General features: G+C 40.9%; 1 protein-coding gene across 4 annotated transcripts in view; it reads right to left on the bottom strand.

Annotated features, from left to right (window-relative positions):
• Nucleotides 1-19,420, bottom strand: part of cep72 (centrosomal protein 72) — a 151,066-nt gene that overhangs the window by 58,635 nt on the left and 73,011 nt on the right. For all 4 annotated transcript variants that reach the window (XM_087978553.1, XM_087978555.1, XM_087978554.1 and 1 more), the window contains one exon: nucleotides 5,420-5,514. In XM_087978553.1, coding sequence (XP_087834679.1) covers nucleotides 5,420-5,514 — 95 coding nt within the window. The remainder of the gene's footprint in view (nucleotides 1-5,419; nucleotides 5,515-19,420) is intronic.

The raw sequence follows: 19,420 nt of genomic DNA, 5'->3' as shown, positions 1-19,420 counted from the left end.
GTATTTAGTTTTAGTTAGCTAAATAAAATCTTGTCTAAAACGCAACCATCAGTAACACAGACCATGAAACTGCTGAATTCTCATAAACTGTTATCTTGTTCAGTAACATCCTTTGGGAAATGAAAGCAGATATCCTGACCCAGTTTTGCATATGTGAAGTCTGACCCAAAGCATTGTGGTTGACACTTAATTGTCCAATGAATTGGCCTATCAAATCTTTTGATTGTATTCAAGAAGGTGGCACACCAGAACATTCTCATAATCTGAGATGTTCAATTAAATGCAAGTCTTGCCAGTGATGCCAATTTCCAATGAATGAATGTAAAAAATTATCTAACTTTAACACACAATCTTCCGACTTAAGAGAAAGTGAGCCTCTATTCAGAATGAAACAGGTATTAAGTAAACATTTTTTACAGAAAATATTAAAATGCCTTTTTTTTGCTGTCAGAATTAATTTTAACTTGGGCATTGAAACGCATTTTAATAGTATCATTGGCTTTCTTGTTAGAAGAGCTTCTTGACAGCAACAAGAGTTTGATTTCTGGCTGTGTTGAGCGAGATGATATTAGTCACAATAGTTGGCAAGGAGAACTGTGGGCAGTAGAGTTAATAGCTAGGATTCCTTTTCCTAATCACTTTGTTATAATTCAGCAAATATCCGGAGATTGGTTGTGTACATGGTCCAGACTGACTAGACAATTACCATGGCAAAATAGCCTGATGAACGGACACTTGCTCAAGATGCTAAAACCCCTAGCCAATAAATGGCATGTAGGACAGGAGTGTGAAAGCAACTGGAAGAAAAGTCATGACTAATTTCATGTCTTCAACATTATGATGTAAACACATCTAAAATAGTCATGATTTGGAGATGCCGGTGTTGGACTAGGGTGTACAAAGTTAAAAATCACATAACACCAGGTTATAGTCCAACAGGTTTAATTGGAAGCACACTAGCTTTCGGAGTGACGCTCCTTCATCACAATCACCTGATGAAGGAGCGTCGCTCCGAAAGCTAGTGTGCTCCGAAAGCTAGTGTTGGACTATAACCTGGTGTTGTGTGATTTTTAACTTTGTACATCTAAAATAGCCATTTTCTAATGAATCATTCTTTGAACATGTATGAAAAATGTATAAATTTTATATATATATGTATTATACATTATATATCTACAAATAAGTATCTTCTTTGGAATTTGGATTTCAAATTAAAAGCAGATAGATGATGGTTACTTCTGTGAAGGGTTTCCTTTTGACAAAAAACAAGGTCAAGGAGTGCTTCCAGAGTAGCAATTAAATTAAATCCAACGTTTGTCAAAAAATAGGTGACTACAGATATCTTCAAAGTTAATAGCAAGATATTTACACTGTTGAGTTAATGACAGGTAATGTGAACATGTAAGAACATGAGCTTTGTTGTCAGTTCAGATGAATCTAGGATTGAGCAAGTTCTTTTACCTCAGTTCAGAAGTCACCAGGGTTCAGTTTTGATCAAATTTAATTTTTCTTCAATAAGGATTTCAAGGAACAAGTCACCACTGCAGAAGGGTTTAGTTAGAAGAGTTTGGCTACAAATCTGCAAGTTGTTAGAATTGAGAATGTTTAGGTTTTCAGATTTGTGAGACGTCCATAACAGACTTGGAAAGGACACATAGAATTGTCTCCACAAGTCTACAGCAACAAAACTGTAAGGTGTCAGTTAAGCAGAAACACCAAGTTGACATAAAGGCATAATTTCTCTGGACTTGAATCTTTGTATTGATAGTGCCTGGAAACAAGTTGGAACTTTGTTTTGCTGTATGTATTAAGATTATCCCAACTGTCTTCAATATTTACCTGGTTTCTTTTTACTTGTTTATAATAAACTTCTGTTCTGCTGTTAGAGAAAATTTGCAGCTTTATTTGAAAAAGTTTCAATGATTAACCACCATTTTAGCCAAATTGATGAAAATGATCTATCAAGCCAAGCTTTATTCTTGGATCTAATGTCCAGCAGTACTAACAGGCTGGGACTCCAACACCATTTCAATCAAAACATGATCTTTCTCCAATGGCTATCAGCAGCCAAACAAAGAGGCACTTTGATACAAAAAGGAAGAACAAGGTCAGAGAGATGGTCAGTACTTTTACCAATGTTCTCAAAGAAAAAGGTTTTCCTGCTCCCTTGATCCTATTCTCACTAATAACCATCACCCAACTTTGTCCCTTGCTCCCCACATGAACTAAGTCCACTACCAAATCTGTTCACAACTTTCCTGGATCTCCATGTTTATATTTGTCCAATCAGACTTTCACCCTGCCACAGTACTAAAACAGTTGTCATCAAAGTCACAAATGATGTCCTTTGTGACAACAGTAACAATGAACTTACTCTTCTTATCCTTCTCAAACAGTTTAGATATGCTTAACACCATCCTTCAGCAATGTCTGTCTGGTGGATGGAACTACTAGTTCCATTCTAATCCAGCTGTAGCCAACGAATCACTTGCAATGCCTTGTCCACTTACACCTGAATCAATTCCCTCTGTTGTGCCTAGGATTTATCCTTGACCACCACCTGTTTCTCATTTGCATGGAACCCCTTGGTGTAACATCTGAAGGTACAGTATTAGTTTGGCATATACACTGTCGACACCCAGCACTATCTCACCACCAGCTACTAATGATTCCACTATTGTAGCTAAATTATCAACTGTTTTTTTGATATCTGGTGTTGACTGAGCAGAAATATATTATTTTAAATACTGAAAACATTGAATACATTATTTTTGGTTAACTCTTCAAAATTAATTCCCTCACATCTGATCCTACTTCACTACCTAGCAGCAGCCTGAGACCAAGCCAGTCTGTTTCCAACTTTATTGTCACATTTGATCATGAGAGGTGCCTTCAACCTCATGCATGCCACCACTAAGGCTGTCCATTTCCACTTCCGTATTTCTTGACTTTATCCCAATCTCAGGTCTTCTATAGTACTGAACCTTCATTTATGCCTTTGTTACCCTGAAACTGGGTTATTCCAATGTACTCCTGGATGATGTCCCACATTCTACTCTCCATAAATTGAAGGTCATCTAAATCCTTGCTTTCCCTGACTTAATCTGTAGTAAGAGAGTGTGGTGCTGGAAAAGCACAGTAGGTCAGGCAGCATTCGAGGAGCAGGAGAATCGAAGTTTCAGGCATAAGCCCTTCATCAGGAATGAGGCTTGTGGGCCAGGGGGCTGAGAGATAAATGGGAGGGGATTCGGTTTGGGGGTCGGTAACTGGGAAAGCGATAGGTGGATGAAGGTGAGGGAGAAGGTGATAGGTCAGAGGGGGCAGTGATGGACAGGTCCAGAGGGCGGTGCCGAGTTGGAGGCTTAGGACTGGAATAATGTGGGGAAAATGAGGGGTAGGGAAAATGAGGAAGCTGTTGAAGTCCACATTTATCCCATGTGATTGCAGGGTCCCAAGGCTGAATACGATGCGTTCCTCCTCCAGGCGTCAGGTGGTAACGATTTGGCGGTGGATTCGTCCCAAGACCTGCATGTCCTTGATGAAGTGGGAGGGGGAGTTGAAGTGTTCAGCCAGGGCGGTGGGGTTAGTGGGCGCGGGTGTCCCAGAGATATCCTCTGAAATGATCCACAAGAAGGTGTTCTGTCTCCCTGATGTGGAGGAAACCACACTAGGTGCAACGGATGCAGTAGAGGTACAGGTGAATTTCTGATGGATGCGGAAAGATCCCTTGGGGGTCTTGGTTTGAGGTGAGGGGAGTGGTGTGGGCGCAGGTTTTGCACTTCCTGCAGTGGCAGGGAAAGGTGCCAGGAGTGCGGTGTGAGCTGGTGGTGGTGGTGATGGTGGGGTGGACCTGACGAGGGAGTCGCGGAGGGAATGGTCTTTTTGGAACACTGATAGGGGTGTGGAGGGAAATATATCTCTGGAGGTGGTAGGGTCCATTTGGAGATTGCGGAAGTCGCACCAAACCATTACCACCCGATACGTGGAGGAGGAATGCCTCATATTCCACCTTGGGACCCTGAAACCACACGGAAAAAAATGTGGATTTCAGCAGCTTCCTCATTTCCCCTACCCCCCACAATATCCCAGTCCCAAGCCTCCAACTTGGCACCGCCCTCCGGACCCACCCATCATTGCCCCCTCTGACCTATCACCTTCTCCCTCACCTTCATCCATCTATCGCTTTCCCAGTTCCCTCCTCCCAACCCCAGTCCCCTCCCATTTATCTCTCAGACCCGACCCACAAGCCTCATTTGTGATGAAGGGCTTATGCCCAAAAGGCCGATTCTCCTGCTCCTCGGATGCTGCCTGACCTGCTGTGCTTTTCCAGCACCACACTCCCGACTCTGATCTCCAGCATCTGCAGTCTTCACTTTCTCCTTAATCTGTACTAAGTCCAGTTCCACTGTTACTGTTATGCTTAATGAACTAAGTTACATTCTTTCAAGCAACAACTTAATTTTAAAATTCTCATCATTCTTTTGAAAGCTTCCATATACCTTGCTAATGAAGCTACTAAATATTCCACGCGTCTCAGTGTCATACTTTGTTTTTTTATCTTCCTGAGAAGTGCCTTGGGACATTTCATTATGTGAAAATCAATGCAGTCATGTTAGCAAGAAACCCATTGCTTGTAATTGTTACAAAATAATCAAAAGTCAATTTTTCAGCAAATGATGTCTCCAGTATGATCAGTACATATTCAATTACTATTTTATTTCTAAAAGATACTTTCAGTTATTCCCTTCTATGGCGCTTATAAATAAGACAGAATACAGATTTAAAAAGTAATTATGGAGGACAGAGCAGGAATGACAGGGCAAGCAGAAACAAAGCAAATGAAATGTTTTTAATATTGAATTAAAGTCTAAGTTCTTATTTTGTAGAGAGTAAGCCTTCCAGATATGAACCTCTTCTAGAAGTTCAAGGTTTATAATACTAGCCAAATGTTGAAATGCCAAATATACTACCTGTTCTGATGCAAGCTCTTTGCCCCAAGGTTGGCTGTTTAGTTAGAGGAGTAATGGGAATTACATATTTGGAGGTTATTTTTAAGCAGCCTAATGGTTTTAAGTAAAAATATAAGAACAAGCGAGAATGATCTGCAAGCTCTTTGAGTTGTCAGAAAGGCATGGGTTAAAGTACAAGGACACATACTGAAATGAACAGGAGAGTCAACAGGAAACAATGCAAGCACATAGTACTTTTTTTGTTAACCGGAGCCCAATTTCACAATTTAACTAATTAGCAATTTTGGGGAGGGGAGACAAGATAATTGCATTTCCAATAAAACTTCTTGTGAAATGTTCTTAAAACATCATGGAAAACTCTGAGTGTCACAGTAACTTGATATTAACAAAATTATGTACGGTAACACTACACTTCACTTATTTTCAATCGTTAAGAATCAGTCTTAAACCTTAGGAATGTTGATGGACAGCGATCTGGTCGATGGTAAAGTATTTCTTGCCACAGGTTCCTGGTTTTCTGAAGCACCATCAATCTCACGAATACCTTTAGAGGAGCAGGTTGTAAAAGAGAATGGGAAGCCATAGGTATTACACCAAAAATATAGTGCAAGATAAACACTCAATTCCAGTACTTGCAGCTCATATTTTATTGTTCAGTTAAAAATCTACTCCAAAAAATTAAAGCAAATTATAAAAAAGGCCAGAAACAAATACCCAACAAAGACTTTAAATAGAGACTGGAACCTGAAATCTGCACACAAAACACAATGCTGAAAGTCAAGCTGGCAAGAATTTTGAAAAAAGAAATAAGTCTGCAATATGAAAGTTACCAGCTGGAGTTCTTAAGCCTTGAAAATATTAACAACACTCATGCTGACCTGGGAGATGAGTTACCTTACAAGCTTGCAAAGCCTTCCAGAGGGATGTTATGAATAATCATACTGCTATGTAATGTGCCTTTTTTTTAGGTCAAACACCCAATGATATGGTTTATTGTTCCCTATATGTGAGCCCTTGTAACATATATCATCAAGACTGTTGAAACAGACAATGTTGTTGAACAATAATAACAAACCACTTACACTATTATAAAATCAGGCTTTCACATAATCTGGGTTATAAATTACTTTTAATCAACCTGTTTGCTCATGCTATGACATATCACCAGGGGCAAGTGAGGCTTTAACCTGGACATTATGACCCAGACACTATCACTATACCACAAGAACCCCTTAGTCTGGCATCTATGCTTACAAATGTTATGGCTACATAATGCACTGTGACTACGGAGGGTGAGGCAAGGAACCTTATAGTGGAACTATGCATGACATGATGTCATCCAGTCATGACAAAGGCAAATTGGCTTTCTGAGATCTATTCAATAATACAATACTGTGGGTCTAACATCATGTGTTAAAGCAGGTAAACATAACACATCCCCTTCCCTAAAGGACATCACAGAACCATTCATATAAATAATATAAATCGATGGCAGTTTCACGTATCTGGAATGCACACCCTGTGGTGGAAACAGATTCAATTTGTGTATGCGAGAGGGTGTTTGATTGTTATGATTATAGAAACAGGTATAGGGTTAGAATGGGAATTTAATTTTCTTGTCATGTGTACTCAAGTACAGGAAGACAGGAGTACAAAGTTGTCATTCTATGGTGCTACCTTAAAATACAAAACCAGATTTTATTTTAAATTAGGAGACTGGCACTTAATTAAAAATCTCAGAGAGCCCGTACAGACAAGATGGGTCAAAGGACCTCAGTCTGTACCATAATTGTTTTTCAAATTCATATATCTAGATTTCAATGCCAGATATAAAAACTGAATTCACATATTACAAGTTGCCATGTGGGATCTGAATCCATGTCCCCAAAGCATCAGCCGGGGCCTCTGGCTTATAGTACAGTGATATTCCTACTGCATCTATGTCTTTCCTTGAACTTTTACAGTCTGCAATGCATGCAGCAAAATTCAAAAACACATTGATGATTTCTCCCTAAAAATAGGAAATCATATGCCTTTGTGGCCATTTATTCAACTCATCATTTCTTATTTGCAGGTTAGTTCTTCAGTCTAAAATGTATCTCAGTATACTGGTACTGGCGGGCCATAAGATCAGACACATAATAGTGCAACCGGCAAAAGTTTCAAAATTTCTCACCACCTAATGACATAAACTAATTAGGTAAGTTATAAAATCATTTTCCAGAAGTCACAGTAATGCAGTTGCTAATTCCAGTTCCAAAAAAATGTACAGAACCCACATTTGTCAAGAGGCCTCAGTAAAGCAAAGGGGGACAGTTTCCCTTCAGGAAAGCCTCCAGTACCAGTCCAACACTGTTTGAGATGGTCAGATTCAGGATCCTCTCCACAGAAGAGGTAAGGAGCCTCACTCTTTCTATTGAGAGTTGTGATTCTCCAAGAATAAGAAACGGGTAGGCATTACATAAGATGAAAGTGAGTGTGAGCAATAAGACCGTGCTAACACTGCATTTTGAGCCAAGTATGTTGTGTTTTCTCACCCAAGTCTCTGGACTGTGACTGGCTCTACTTTAATAGGGGTATGTCAGGTTCCAGACGATCGATTATAATAGGGGATTCTCTAGTGTGGGGCACAGACAGATCTTCCTGTGGCCCTTAGCGAGACGTAAGAATGGCACTCCCTGGTGCCAGTGTCAAGGGTGCAGAATATTCTGAAAGGGGAGAATAACCAGGAGGAGGCTGTTATGCACATTGATACCAATGACATAGGTAAGGAAAGGGATGAGGTTCTGCAGAGAGAATACAGGAAACTAGGTAGGAGGTTAAAAAGTAGGTCATTGAGGGTAGTAATATCTGACTACTACCAGTGCTTGTGAGAGTAGGAAAAAGAAGTTAGAGCAGATGAATGCATAGAGTCATGGAGATGTTCAGTATGGAAACAGACCCTTCGGTCCACCCGTCCCGAGCTGACCAGATATCCCAACCCAATCTAGTCCCACCTGCCAGCACCCGGCCCATATCCCTCCAAACCCTTCCTATCTAAGTCCTGTACAGCCGCAACATGACCTCTCAATACTCTGACCAATAAAAGAAAGCACACCAAATGCCTTCTTCACTATTCTATCCACCTGCGACTCCACTTTCAAGGAGCTATGAACTTGCACTCCAAGGTCTCTTTGTTCAGCAATACTCCCGAGGACCTTACCATTAAGTGTATAAGTCCTGCTAAGATTTGCTTTCCCAAAATGCAGCACCTCGCATTTGTCCGAATTAAACTCCATTGGCCACTTCTCAGCCCATTGGGCTATCTAGTCAAGATCCTGTTGTAATCTGAGGTAACCTTCTTCGCTGTCCACTACACCTCCAATTTTGGTGTCATCTGCAAACTTACTAACTGTACCTCTTAAGATCGCATCCAATCATTTATGTAAATGTCAAAATTTAGAGGACCCAACACCGATCCTTGTGGCACTCCACTGGTCACAGGCTTCCAGTCTGAAAAACAATCCTCCACACCACCCTCTGTCTTCTATCTTTGAACCAATTCTGTATCCAAATGGCTAGTTCTCCCTGAATTCCGTGAGATCTAACCTTGCTAACCAGTCTTCCATGGGGAAATTTGTCAAACACCTGACTGAAGTCCATATAGATCACATCTACTGCTCTGCCCTCATCAATCCTCTTCGTTACTTCCTCAAAAAACTCAATCAAATTTGAGAGACATGATTTCCCATGCCTAAAGCCATGTTGACTATCCCTAATCAGTCATTGCCTTTCCAAGTACATGTACATCCTATCCCTCAGGGTTCCCTCCAACAACAACATGCCCACCACTGACATCAGGCTATAGTTCCCTGGCTTGTCCTTACCAGCCTTCTTAAACAGTGGCACCATGTTAGCCAACCTCCAGTCTTCCGGCACCTCACCTGTGATTACCAATGACACAAATATCTCAGCAAGAGGCCCAGCAATCACTTCTCTAGCTTTCCACAGAGTTCTAGGGTACACCTGATCAGGTCCTGGGGATTTATCCACCTTTATGCATTTCAAGACATCCAGCACTTCCTCCTCTGTAATCTGGACATTTTGCAAGGTGTCACCATCTATTTCCCTACAGTCCATATCTTCCATATCCTTTTCCACAGTGAATACTGATGCAAAATACTCATTTCATATCTCCCCCATTTTCTGCGGCTCCACACAAAGGCCGCCTTGCTGATCTTTGAGGGGCCCTATTCTCTCCCTAGTTACCTTTTTGTCCTTAATGTATTTGTAAAAATCCTTTAGATTCTCCTTAATTCTATTTGCCAAATGGCGTGAAGAACTGGAGCATGGGCCAAGAATTCACGTTTTGGACCATTGGGATCTCTTCGGGGGTATAAGAGGGAGGGGTTCCACCTGAATTGGAAGGGGATCCCAACATCCTTACAGGGAAATCTGCTAGTGCTACCCAGTAGGCTTTAAACTAGTAAGGGGGTGGGGGTGGGTGAGAACCAAAGTGATAGTGAGACAACAAAAGAGACAGGGCTGAAGCTGGTAAGTAGGTAAGGGGAGCAAGTCTAATAGTCAAGGTAGACAAGAGCTTGACAGAGAATGAGGTAAGACTGATAAACTAAACAGCATTTACTTCAATGCAAGGGGCCTCATAAGTAAAGCAGATGAACTTAGGGCATGGTTGGCAGCATAGAACTGGGATATCATAGCAATTACAGAAATGTGGCTCAGGGATGGACAGGACTGACAGTTTAGTGTTCTCGGGTATAAGTGATATAGAAAGACAAGAGAGGAGGGAGAGTGGTGCATTTGATCAGGGAGAACATTACAGTTGTACTTAGGGAGGATATTTTTGGGAGAGTGTCCTGAAGTCATACGGGTGGAATTTAGAAATCAAGGAAGGGCGGAGGAGGGGGGGGGTCTCCTAGCTCCCATATACTCACTTTCCCCTCCCACCTTTAGTGTTCTCTTTCCAGCCTCCCACTCCATAATGCAGCCTCACCAACTCCCACTGACATCGCACACACCCCATTCATCCTTACTTAATGATCCAGAAAGCTCGACTGGAAAGGAATATCAATTATTGCTTAACACCAATATAGAGCCATTACTTGTGGTGTACATAGACTAGTCTCAGCCCTGGACAGACAATTCTGCTGATACATCCCTGGCTCATACCCAACAAGGTCCACAGGCAGATTAATTGATAATTTTCCATGGACCTTGTAGGGGTTACCACACTTACATCAACCTCCATCCCCCATCTTCACTACCTACTATTGAATCCTTGTCAAAATCGCAGTCCTTCTCTGCACATACGCCTTGCAGCCTTTGCCTATGAGATCACATTAACTGAATGTGATGACATATTGGGTCAGGAATTATGCATGTGCATGTTACCACATTAGTATGCGCTTGCGCGCACACACACACGCCGTTGCAGATGTCAGTAGACACTGACTTATATTACCCGTTTGTGGGCGAGGCCAGCATTTAATGCCCAGCCACATTGTTGTAGGTCTAGAGACAAATATAGGTGCAGGTAAGGGTTGCAGATTTTCCTCTCTTAAGGACACAGGTGACAATTGACCATAACTATGTGTCTGAGGTTTGGCTAGTTTTACATTCCAGATTTTTACTGGATTCAAATTTCACCACCTGTCCCCAAAGCATGAACCTGGAGTTCTGGGTTTATGTTATATTCGCACTACGTTCTGGACATCACATGTTGGGGGGAGTGCAGAAGAGATTTCGGAGACTGGTCAAAGGAATGAGAAATTTCAGTTGTGAGGATAGAATGGAGAAGTTTAGATTGTTTTCCTTCGAGACAAGAAGGCTGAAGGGAGATTTGATAGAAGTTTAAAAATTATGAGGGTCTGGACATAACAAAATTGTCCTAAAGTGTTTCACAAAAGAAGCAAATGTGTGGTGAGAGAAAGCTTTTGCACACAATGAGTAGTTCTGGTTTTGAATGCACTGCCTGGAAGTGTGGTTGAGGCAGGTTAAATTGAGGCAGTTCAAGACAGCATTAGATGATTATTTAAATAGAGATAAGTACAGGGTTAGATAGAAAAGACAGGTGCTTGGCTCAGAGAACAAAAGCAGACAAGATGGGCTGAATGACCTCTTTATGCACAGTAACAATTCTGTGATTCTATGAAATTGTGAATTGTGATTCCAACTGAAGCGAGAACAGCATATGGTGGGTATGCAATAGTATTAGGTTACTGAAGGGTGTTACGACTAGGAATTAAAGATCAACCTTAAAATACTAACCTTTACATGATTGTGAACAGAGAAGGGCTCAGGTTTACAGGGGACTTACTCTGATTATGATAATTGCCAGCTGCCAATAAGTAGAGAACAAGTGCTGGTAAGGGGCAGAATTGTAACTGTCACTTCAAACAAAGGCTTTACAGCTATGTTATTATTTAAAATTAAAACTTTGAAGTTAGTTAGTCACCCTTCATTCATCATTCCCATTTCTAAGAAACCTGGGTAATGCAATACAGCCAGATAGAACTGACATCATCTACTATGATCTTGCCGTTTTTACAAATCTAACACTTTTAATCTGGAAACTTTAGCCAGCAATCAGTGAAAAAAGTCTGCTGAGGACTGTAGGACTGTTAACTACATTTGTATTTGGCAGTATTTTTGTCCTGCCACTAAGCCACACTTGATCTAATTTGGCATGTCTACTGCTCCCTCATTGGTGGAAGCATCCAAAATTCATCAAGGAGAATAATACATTGACATTAGATCGAAAAAGATGTCACCCAGTTGTATAGAAGGCATCAAGAGAGAGGAAAAAAAATAACATTTGCATTTATTTAGAATTGAAAGCAAGTGTTACCAATATGCTCACCATCCTGCAAGTTCCAACATTTAAAAAATAGTTTCTGGAGAAATGCCATAAGATATCCATGAACCTAGTCTAACAGCTGCTCTGTGAAGTGAAGAGTTAAGCTTTTAGTAGATGAGAACATAGCACTGAAAAATAGCTTTGATGAGAAATATCTAATTCCTATGGGCAACTAATTGGTGAAGATGGGTTAAAATCTCAGCAAAAATCCTCAAGAAATTACTCAGAAATTATATTTTTTCCATAGATAGGTTTCAAGCATGACGAGGTTAGGAAGCTTGAAATGATGTCTCTTTCAGAACATTATACTGAATTAACATAAAAAGCTACTTTCCTGTATCTTAGAGGTTGCAGAGGCAAATGGAATCAAGAACCATGAGTATTTCAAACATAGTTATGACAAATAAATGTGTGTGTTAAACATCTTCTGAACCATTTACTGTAAACATTGCTGATGTTCATGTCAGACATCTAAGAATTAACTAGGCTGTAATGGCATGCAAACATTCTACGTTTATTTCTAAAATAAACAAAGAATAGCAGCAATAAAGTTTCCCATGACCCTTCTGCATGACTGTTATTCCCTGAAACTAGTCAAAAATCACATTAAACTAGGTTATAGTTCAACAGGTTTATTTGACATCACAAACTTTCAGAGCAACGCTCATTCATCACGTGCACTTGACAAAGATCGTCGCACCGAAAACGTGTGATTTCAAATAAACCTGCTTGACTATAATGTGGTGTCGTGTGATTTTTGACTTTGTCCAACCCAGTCCAACACCAGCACCTCCACATCTTCCCTGAAACTGGTATTCTATTCTTGTATGTTTTCTGTAGTTCAAATACAGGAACCTCTACTTGCAAAATGTTCTGTGTTACAGTAAACCAATGACACACCTAGGTTTCTCCTAAGTAAATTGTGTTTTTCAGTCAAAGTCTCTGTTATAATCACTGCTATGAGTTTGGTCCAGACTAGTAACAAGAGAAATCCAAACTCCTGGCTACTTTGCTAAAAGAAGGAAGCCATAAGATTCAATGCTATAAACTAAAGAAATTTTACGAGACAAACATCAGACAAAGCAAACACAAAATCATATCTCAGGTAATCACCTACACAATGTATACATTAAAAAGACAGATACAACCAAGATTTGTTGTATTAATTGGCTCAGTCCCGCAGCATGTAACTCAGTCCATCACAGTCACAAAGTTCGTTATAACTCTGTCTTCCCCATAGTTTCAGCTCCTCTAAGATTTGGGAGAAAAGTGGGAAAATGTAGGAGAAGGAGCTTGCCTTCCAGTCTTTGACCCCTCTCCTCACAGTCCCAACTCTCTGCCCTGTACTCTCACTATTGCCCTCGTCTCATATTCCACCTATCCCCTCGTTCTCGCTCCTTCTGATACTTACCCCCAAGTCCTCACTCTCCCCTAATCCACTAGTCCTCACTCTCCTCTAAAGCCCTCCCCTTAGTGCTCACTCACCTATCAGATCTGGAATTGTGATGCTGCATGTTTCTGGATTAACACATTAACACATACTGCCATACAGTATAACAAATAAGCTTTACAAGTTAGAGGCACAGATTGCCATTTGGAAATATGATGTTGCGACAATAAGAGATGCGGCTCAAAGGCGGCCAAGACTGGGATTTTAATATTCCTCAAATACAAGGAGTTTAGAAAAGATAGAAAATGAAGGAAAACAAGAAGGGTAACAACACTGGTTAAGGAGAGGAAGAGGATGCCTCAGAGGGCTCAAACACAGAATCAATTTGATTGGAGCTAAGGAACAAAAAGAATGCAATTACATTGCTTGCTGTAGTCTACAGACTGCCAATTAGTGGGAAGGAAGTAGAGGTACAAATCATAGAGTAGTTATAAGGGGGACTTTGCTTACACTACCAGCAATAACTCTGTCTTCCCCATAGTTTCAGCTCCTCTAAGATTTGGGAGAAAAGTGGGAAAATGTAGGAGAAGGAGCGTGGGCGGCACGGTGGCACAGTGGTTAGCACTGCTGCCTCACAGCGCCTGAGACCCGGGTTCAATTCCCGCCTCAGGCGACTGACTGTGTGGAGTTTGCACGTTCTCCCCGTGTCTGCGTGGGTTTCCTCCGGGTGCTCCGGTTTCCTCCCATTTTCACAAAAAGATGTGCAGGGTCAGGTGAATTGGCCATGCTAAATTGCCCGTAGTGTTAGGTAAGGGGTAAATGTAGGGGTATGGGTGGGTTTCGCTTCGGCGGGTCGGTGTGGACTTGTTGGGCCGAAGGGCCTGTTTCTACACTGTAATGTAATCTAATCTAATCTAATCAATCCAGTCTACATTTGACTAAGGGGCAGTGAAGGCTAGTGTTACAAGATTGTATTCAAACAACTTTACTGTAGAAGAATGTATCCAGTCCAACAAGAAAGGATGGTTTTTGGACCTGGTGCTTGGAAATGAAGTGGGCCACGTGTCATTGGGGAACATTTAGGGGACAGTGATTATTATAAGGTTTCAAATGATGGTGGAGAACAACCACCGTTGCTCCAGAATGAGAAAATCAATTGGCAAAGAGCACACTTCATTGAGACAAGAACAGAACTGGACAAGACTACAATGGAAGATTTGCAGGAAAAATAATAACTGAACGATAGGCTACTTTCAAAGAGAAGACAGCTTAGGTACGGACAAGGTTTATTCCTTCAAAAGGAAAATATAGGACAAACAAATCAGAGTTCTCCAGATGACAAAAGAAATAGAAATTAAGGTAAGAAGAAAAGGTATGCCTCTGGCATGTGTCAAGTATAAATTATAATTGAAAACGAAGAGGAATACTGAAAGTGCAAAAGCATATTAGAGATGCAAAGAGGAATTATGAGGAATGACTGGCATTCAAGATAAAGGGATGAAAGTGTTTGCTGATACTAACAATCATCCATAAATTGCTGACTGCACATGCTCACCTCCGTTTTTTTTCTCACTGCAATAAAAAAGCCAATTTAAAAAAATAACAAAAATAATCTACTTTGCTTGACACGTATTTTTATATTTACTAATATGTAGTTTCATTCAATTGTTTTCATTTTTGTGTTTATTGTTTATTTTAACCTGCTGTCTTGGGTATCAGCGGACACTATGCATTCACATACATACACAGTAACTCTGATTTTAGAAGACCGTCAACCATAAGAAATAACTCTCAGCCTCACAGATGCACCACAATGTCTCTAGCCACCCCTCAAGCCTCTAAACTTGGAGCTCAAGTTTCTGCAGCCATTAGTACTTCATGCATATGTGGTCATCTAGGACACCGATAGGATCCATGATTGCCTACATATTACAGGCCACACATTTGACTTGACCAAATTATTCTGCTATGTCTTAACTTTATTTCCCTTACATCAATATTATTCTGCTTTGGATCACTTATGTAACTGCATTATATTGGCCCTGACTTGTCTTATTCCTGGTGTGTATCTCAGTTATATCAAAGTAGAGTTCCTTCTTTAAATATAATATGCTTTTCTAATTAACAGCTATGGGTAGTCCTTTACAACAGTCCTTTCTCACCAAACAACAAACTTACTGAAAAAAAATTAGGTAATTAGATAAAGGACTTGGAGGGGACAGATTTCTTGAAATATATTCAGGAGAGTTTTATATATCAACATGCAGATGGTTCTACAAGGGACTGTGAAATGTTAGACTTAATTCTGGGGAACGAAGCATGATGTGACAATGGAGGAGCATTTTAGTGATAGTGACCACAATCTGTACTTTCAAAGTTTGTCATGGAAAAAGAGTAAGATAATCTGCAAATAAAGGATTAGATTGGAGAAAAGCAGATTTTTTATGAAAAAAGGCAAGATTTGGCCAAAGTAGACTGAAAACAGTTACTAGAGAATGAACTGGCAGCAGAACAGTGGGAGAAGTTCAAAAAAGGGAGACTATGGGCCCAACATATTCTCTTTAAGGTGAAATGTAGGATCTGCAAGTTCAAAGTATCATGGATGCCTAGAGACATTCAGAACTGGATGAAAGGTAAAAGAGACATGTAACAGGTTTTGGCAAGTTTAAAAGTGGACAAATTCCAAGATCTGGATGAGCTGTGTTGCAGTCGTCTGAGATGAGGGACAAAGTCACAAGGGCTCTGGTTCAAATTTTTTAAAAGACTCAGGGGAGTTACCAAAGCACTGAAGAACAACTAATGTGGTAGAGACAGACCAGGAAACTACAGACAGTACATCTCATATCTGTGTTAAGGAAACATATGTAAAATATTCTGAAGGAGAATTAGAGAGGTAAAGTTTGATCGAGGTCATACCCATCAAATATGGTTGAATTTTTCGAGGTGACCAAGCACAAAGATGAGGGTAGTGTAGTTAATGTAGTTAAGTATTGCTGTAAGGCTTTCAACAAGGTCCCACATGACAAACTGATAAAGGAAGTAAAAACACACAGGATCAGGGTAATTTGGCAAGTTAGATCCAAATTTGGCTTAGTTGCAAGAGACAGAAGGTGGTGGTAGAAGGTTATTTGTGCGACTGGAAGCTGGTGGTTTTGTTGTCTCTTATTACTTGTAAAATACAAACTATCGAGATGAGAATGTGGTGGGGGATGAGCGGAGGGATGGGGGGTGACAGGTAAGTTTGCAAATGACACAAAGATTGGCTGGGTGTTTAACAGTGAGGAAGAAAGTCTTAGGTTACAGGATGGTACAGATGGATTCGTAGCAGAAGGAATATAACTCTGACAAGAGTAGGTTATGGACTTTGGAAGAAGTGACAAAACAAGGGAACACTCAATGTATGGTAAGACAGTCGGAAGCTCAGAGAAACAGTGGGATCCTGGGGTGCTTGTCTACAGATTCCTGAAGGGTAGCATATAGGAAAACATATAGGATACTTGCCTTTAGCAGTTACCAAGTCATATAGTATGAAAAAGACTCGTCGATCCAATCAATCCATGCCGACCATAATCCCAAACTCAACTAGTCCCACCTGCCTGCGCACGGCCCATATCCCTCCAAACATTTCTTATTTAACGTACTTATCCAGATGTGTGTTTAAATGCTTAACCGTAACTGCATCCACCACTTCCTCTGGACATTCGTTCTATACACAAAGCAATGTGTAAAAAAGTTGCCCCTCATGTCTTTTTTAAATCTTTCTCCTCTCACCTTAAAAAAAATAGCTCCTACTCTTGAAATCCCCTACCCTAGGGAAAAGACACCTGCCATTCACCTTATCTATACCCCTTAGGATTTTATAAATCTCAATAAGGTCACCTCACAACCTTCTACCTCCATTCCTGGCAACATCTTGGTAAATCTTCTCAGCCTTCTCCAATTCAATAACATCCTTCCAAAGTAGGGTGACCAGAAGAGGCCTCACCAATGTCCTACCCAACCTCAACATGACGTCCCAACACCTCAAAGGTCTGAGCAATGACGGCAAGTGTGCTCAACACCTTCTCAACCTGTGATGCAAACTTCAAAGAGTTATGTACCTGAACCCACAGGTCTTTCTGTTCTACAACATTACCCAAGGCATTACTTTTAATTGTATGTCTTTCCCTTGTTTGTTTTACCAAAATGCCTCACATTTATCAAAAACAAACTGAATCTGCCTCTCCTCAACCCACTGACCCAATTGACTAACTGACAACCAAAAGTGGATCCAGCACCAATGCCTGTGGAACACTGCTGGTAAAAGACCTTCAGTCCAAAAAAACAACCCTCCACAACCATTGCCTCCTGCCGTTAACATAAGTTTGTATCCAATTGACAGGCTTATTCTGAATCCCATTTGATTTAACTTTACTAATTAGTCCACCATGTGGAACCATGTCAAAGGCTTTACTAAAGTCCAAGTAAACAATGTCTACCACTCTGCTCTCTTAATCTTCTTGGTTACTTCCTCAAAAACCTCAATCAGGTTTTGTGAGACACAATTTCCCTTGCACAAAACTATGGTTCATAGATTTTAAGAGCCAGGAGGTTATGTTGCTTCATCAATGATCTTCCTTCCGTCATAGGGTGAGAAGTGGGGATGCTTGATCGTGATTGTACAATGCTCAGCACCATTCTCAACTCCTCAGATGCTGAAGGAATCCATGTTCAAAATCAATAAGATCTGGACAATATCCAGGCTTTGGCTAACAAGTCACAAGTAAAATTTATGCCACAAAATGCCAGGTAATGTTAATCTCCAATAAGAGGGAATCTAACCACTGTCCCTACTCATTGACTTGTGTTACCATCACTGAATCACCCAATACAAACATCCTAGGGGTTACCATTCACTAGAAACTAACTGGAATCAATACATAAAAACAATGACTACAAGAATGGGTCAGAGACTAGGAATACTGCAGCAAAGGCTAAGGGAAGATCTTAGGAGGTTTATAAAATCACGAGGAGTATAGATAGGGTGAATATTCCAGGTCTTTTTCCTAGAATGAGGGTGGCAGTGATGGGGTAGGATTTAAAATGGACCTGAGGGGAATGTTTTCATGCTGAGGGTGATGGGTGTATGGATTGAGCTGCCCGAGAAACTGGTAGAAGTGGGTACAATTACAACATTTAAAAGGCATCACAATGGGTATATGAATAGGAAGTGTTTATAGGGATATGGGCCAAATGATGGGAAATGGGACTGAGTCAGATTACGATGCCGGTCAGTGTGGACAAGTTGGACTGAAGGGCTTATTTCTGTGCTATATGATTCTATGAAACTCACCTACTACCTCTCCAAAGCCTGTCCATTATCTGAGAGTCACAAGTATGATCGAATATTCCCCAATTTCCTGGATGGCTGCAGCTCCAACAACATTCAAGAAGCTTGGCACCATCTAGGAAAAAACAGCCTGCTTGATTGGCACCACATTCACAAGCATCCACTCCCTCCACCACTGACTCTCAGTAGCAGCAGTGTATACTAACTACAAGATGCACATGCAGAAATCCACCAAAGATCCTTAGCCAGCATCTTATAAACCCACAATCACTTCCATCTAGCAAGTAGGTACACGGGAACACCACCACCTGCAAGGTCCCTTCCAAGCCACTCACCATCCTGACTTGGAAACATATCACTGTTCCTTCACTGTCACTAGGTCAGAATCCTGGAATTCGATCCCCAAGGGTATTGTGGGTCAACCTACAGCACATGGACTGCAAGGGTTCGAGAAAGCAGCTCACCACAACTTCTCAATGATGAATAGGGGCAGGCAATAAATGTTGGCCAGCCAGAGATGCCCATGTCCCACAAGTGAATAAAAAAGCACTGTGAAGCTGCTACAGCTGAAATACTGCATGCAGTTCTGGTCAGAGCACCATAGGAAGGTTGCAACTGTACTAGAGGGAGTGCTGAGGAGATTTACCAGGATATTGCCTGTGTTGGAACATCTTAGTTATGAAGAGAGGCTGGATAAGTTCAGATTGTTTTCTTTTAAGCGCAGGAGATTGAGGGGGGAACCTGGGAGATGTATGCAACCTTGCAAGGGACATAGAGTGCAAAAGCTTTTTGCTGTTCCCCTTAGTTGAAGGGTCAATAACAAGGAGGCACAATTTTAAGGTGAAAGGCAAGTGGTTTACAGGAGATTTGAGGAA

Source organism: Chiloscyllium plagiosum, unplaced genomic scaffold (genome assembly GCF_037043375.1).
Source record: "Chiloscyllium plagiosum isolate Xiang-an unplaced genomic scaffold, Cpla_swu_hap1 HiC_scaffold_34, whole genome shotgun sequence".
In the NCBI taxonomy this organism is placed as follows: Eukaryota; Metazoa; Chordata; class Chondrichthyes; order Orectolobiformes; family Hemiscylliidae; genus Chiloscyllium; species Chiloscyllium plagiosum.
Note: the sequence above shows the minus strand (reverse complement) of the source record. Positions and strands in the feature narration are given on the sequence as shown.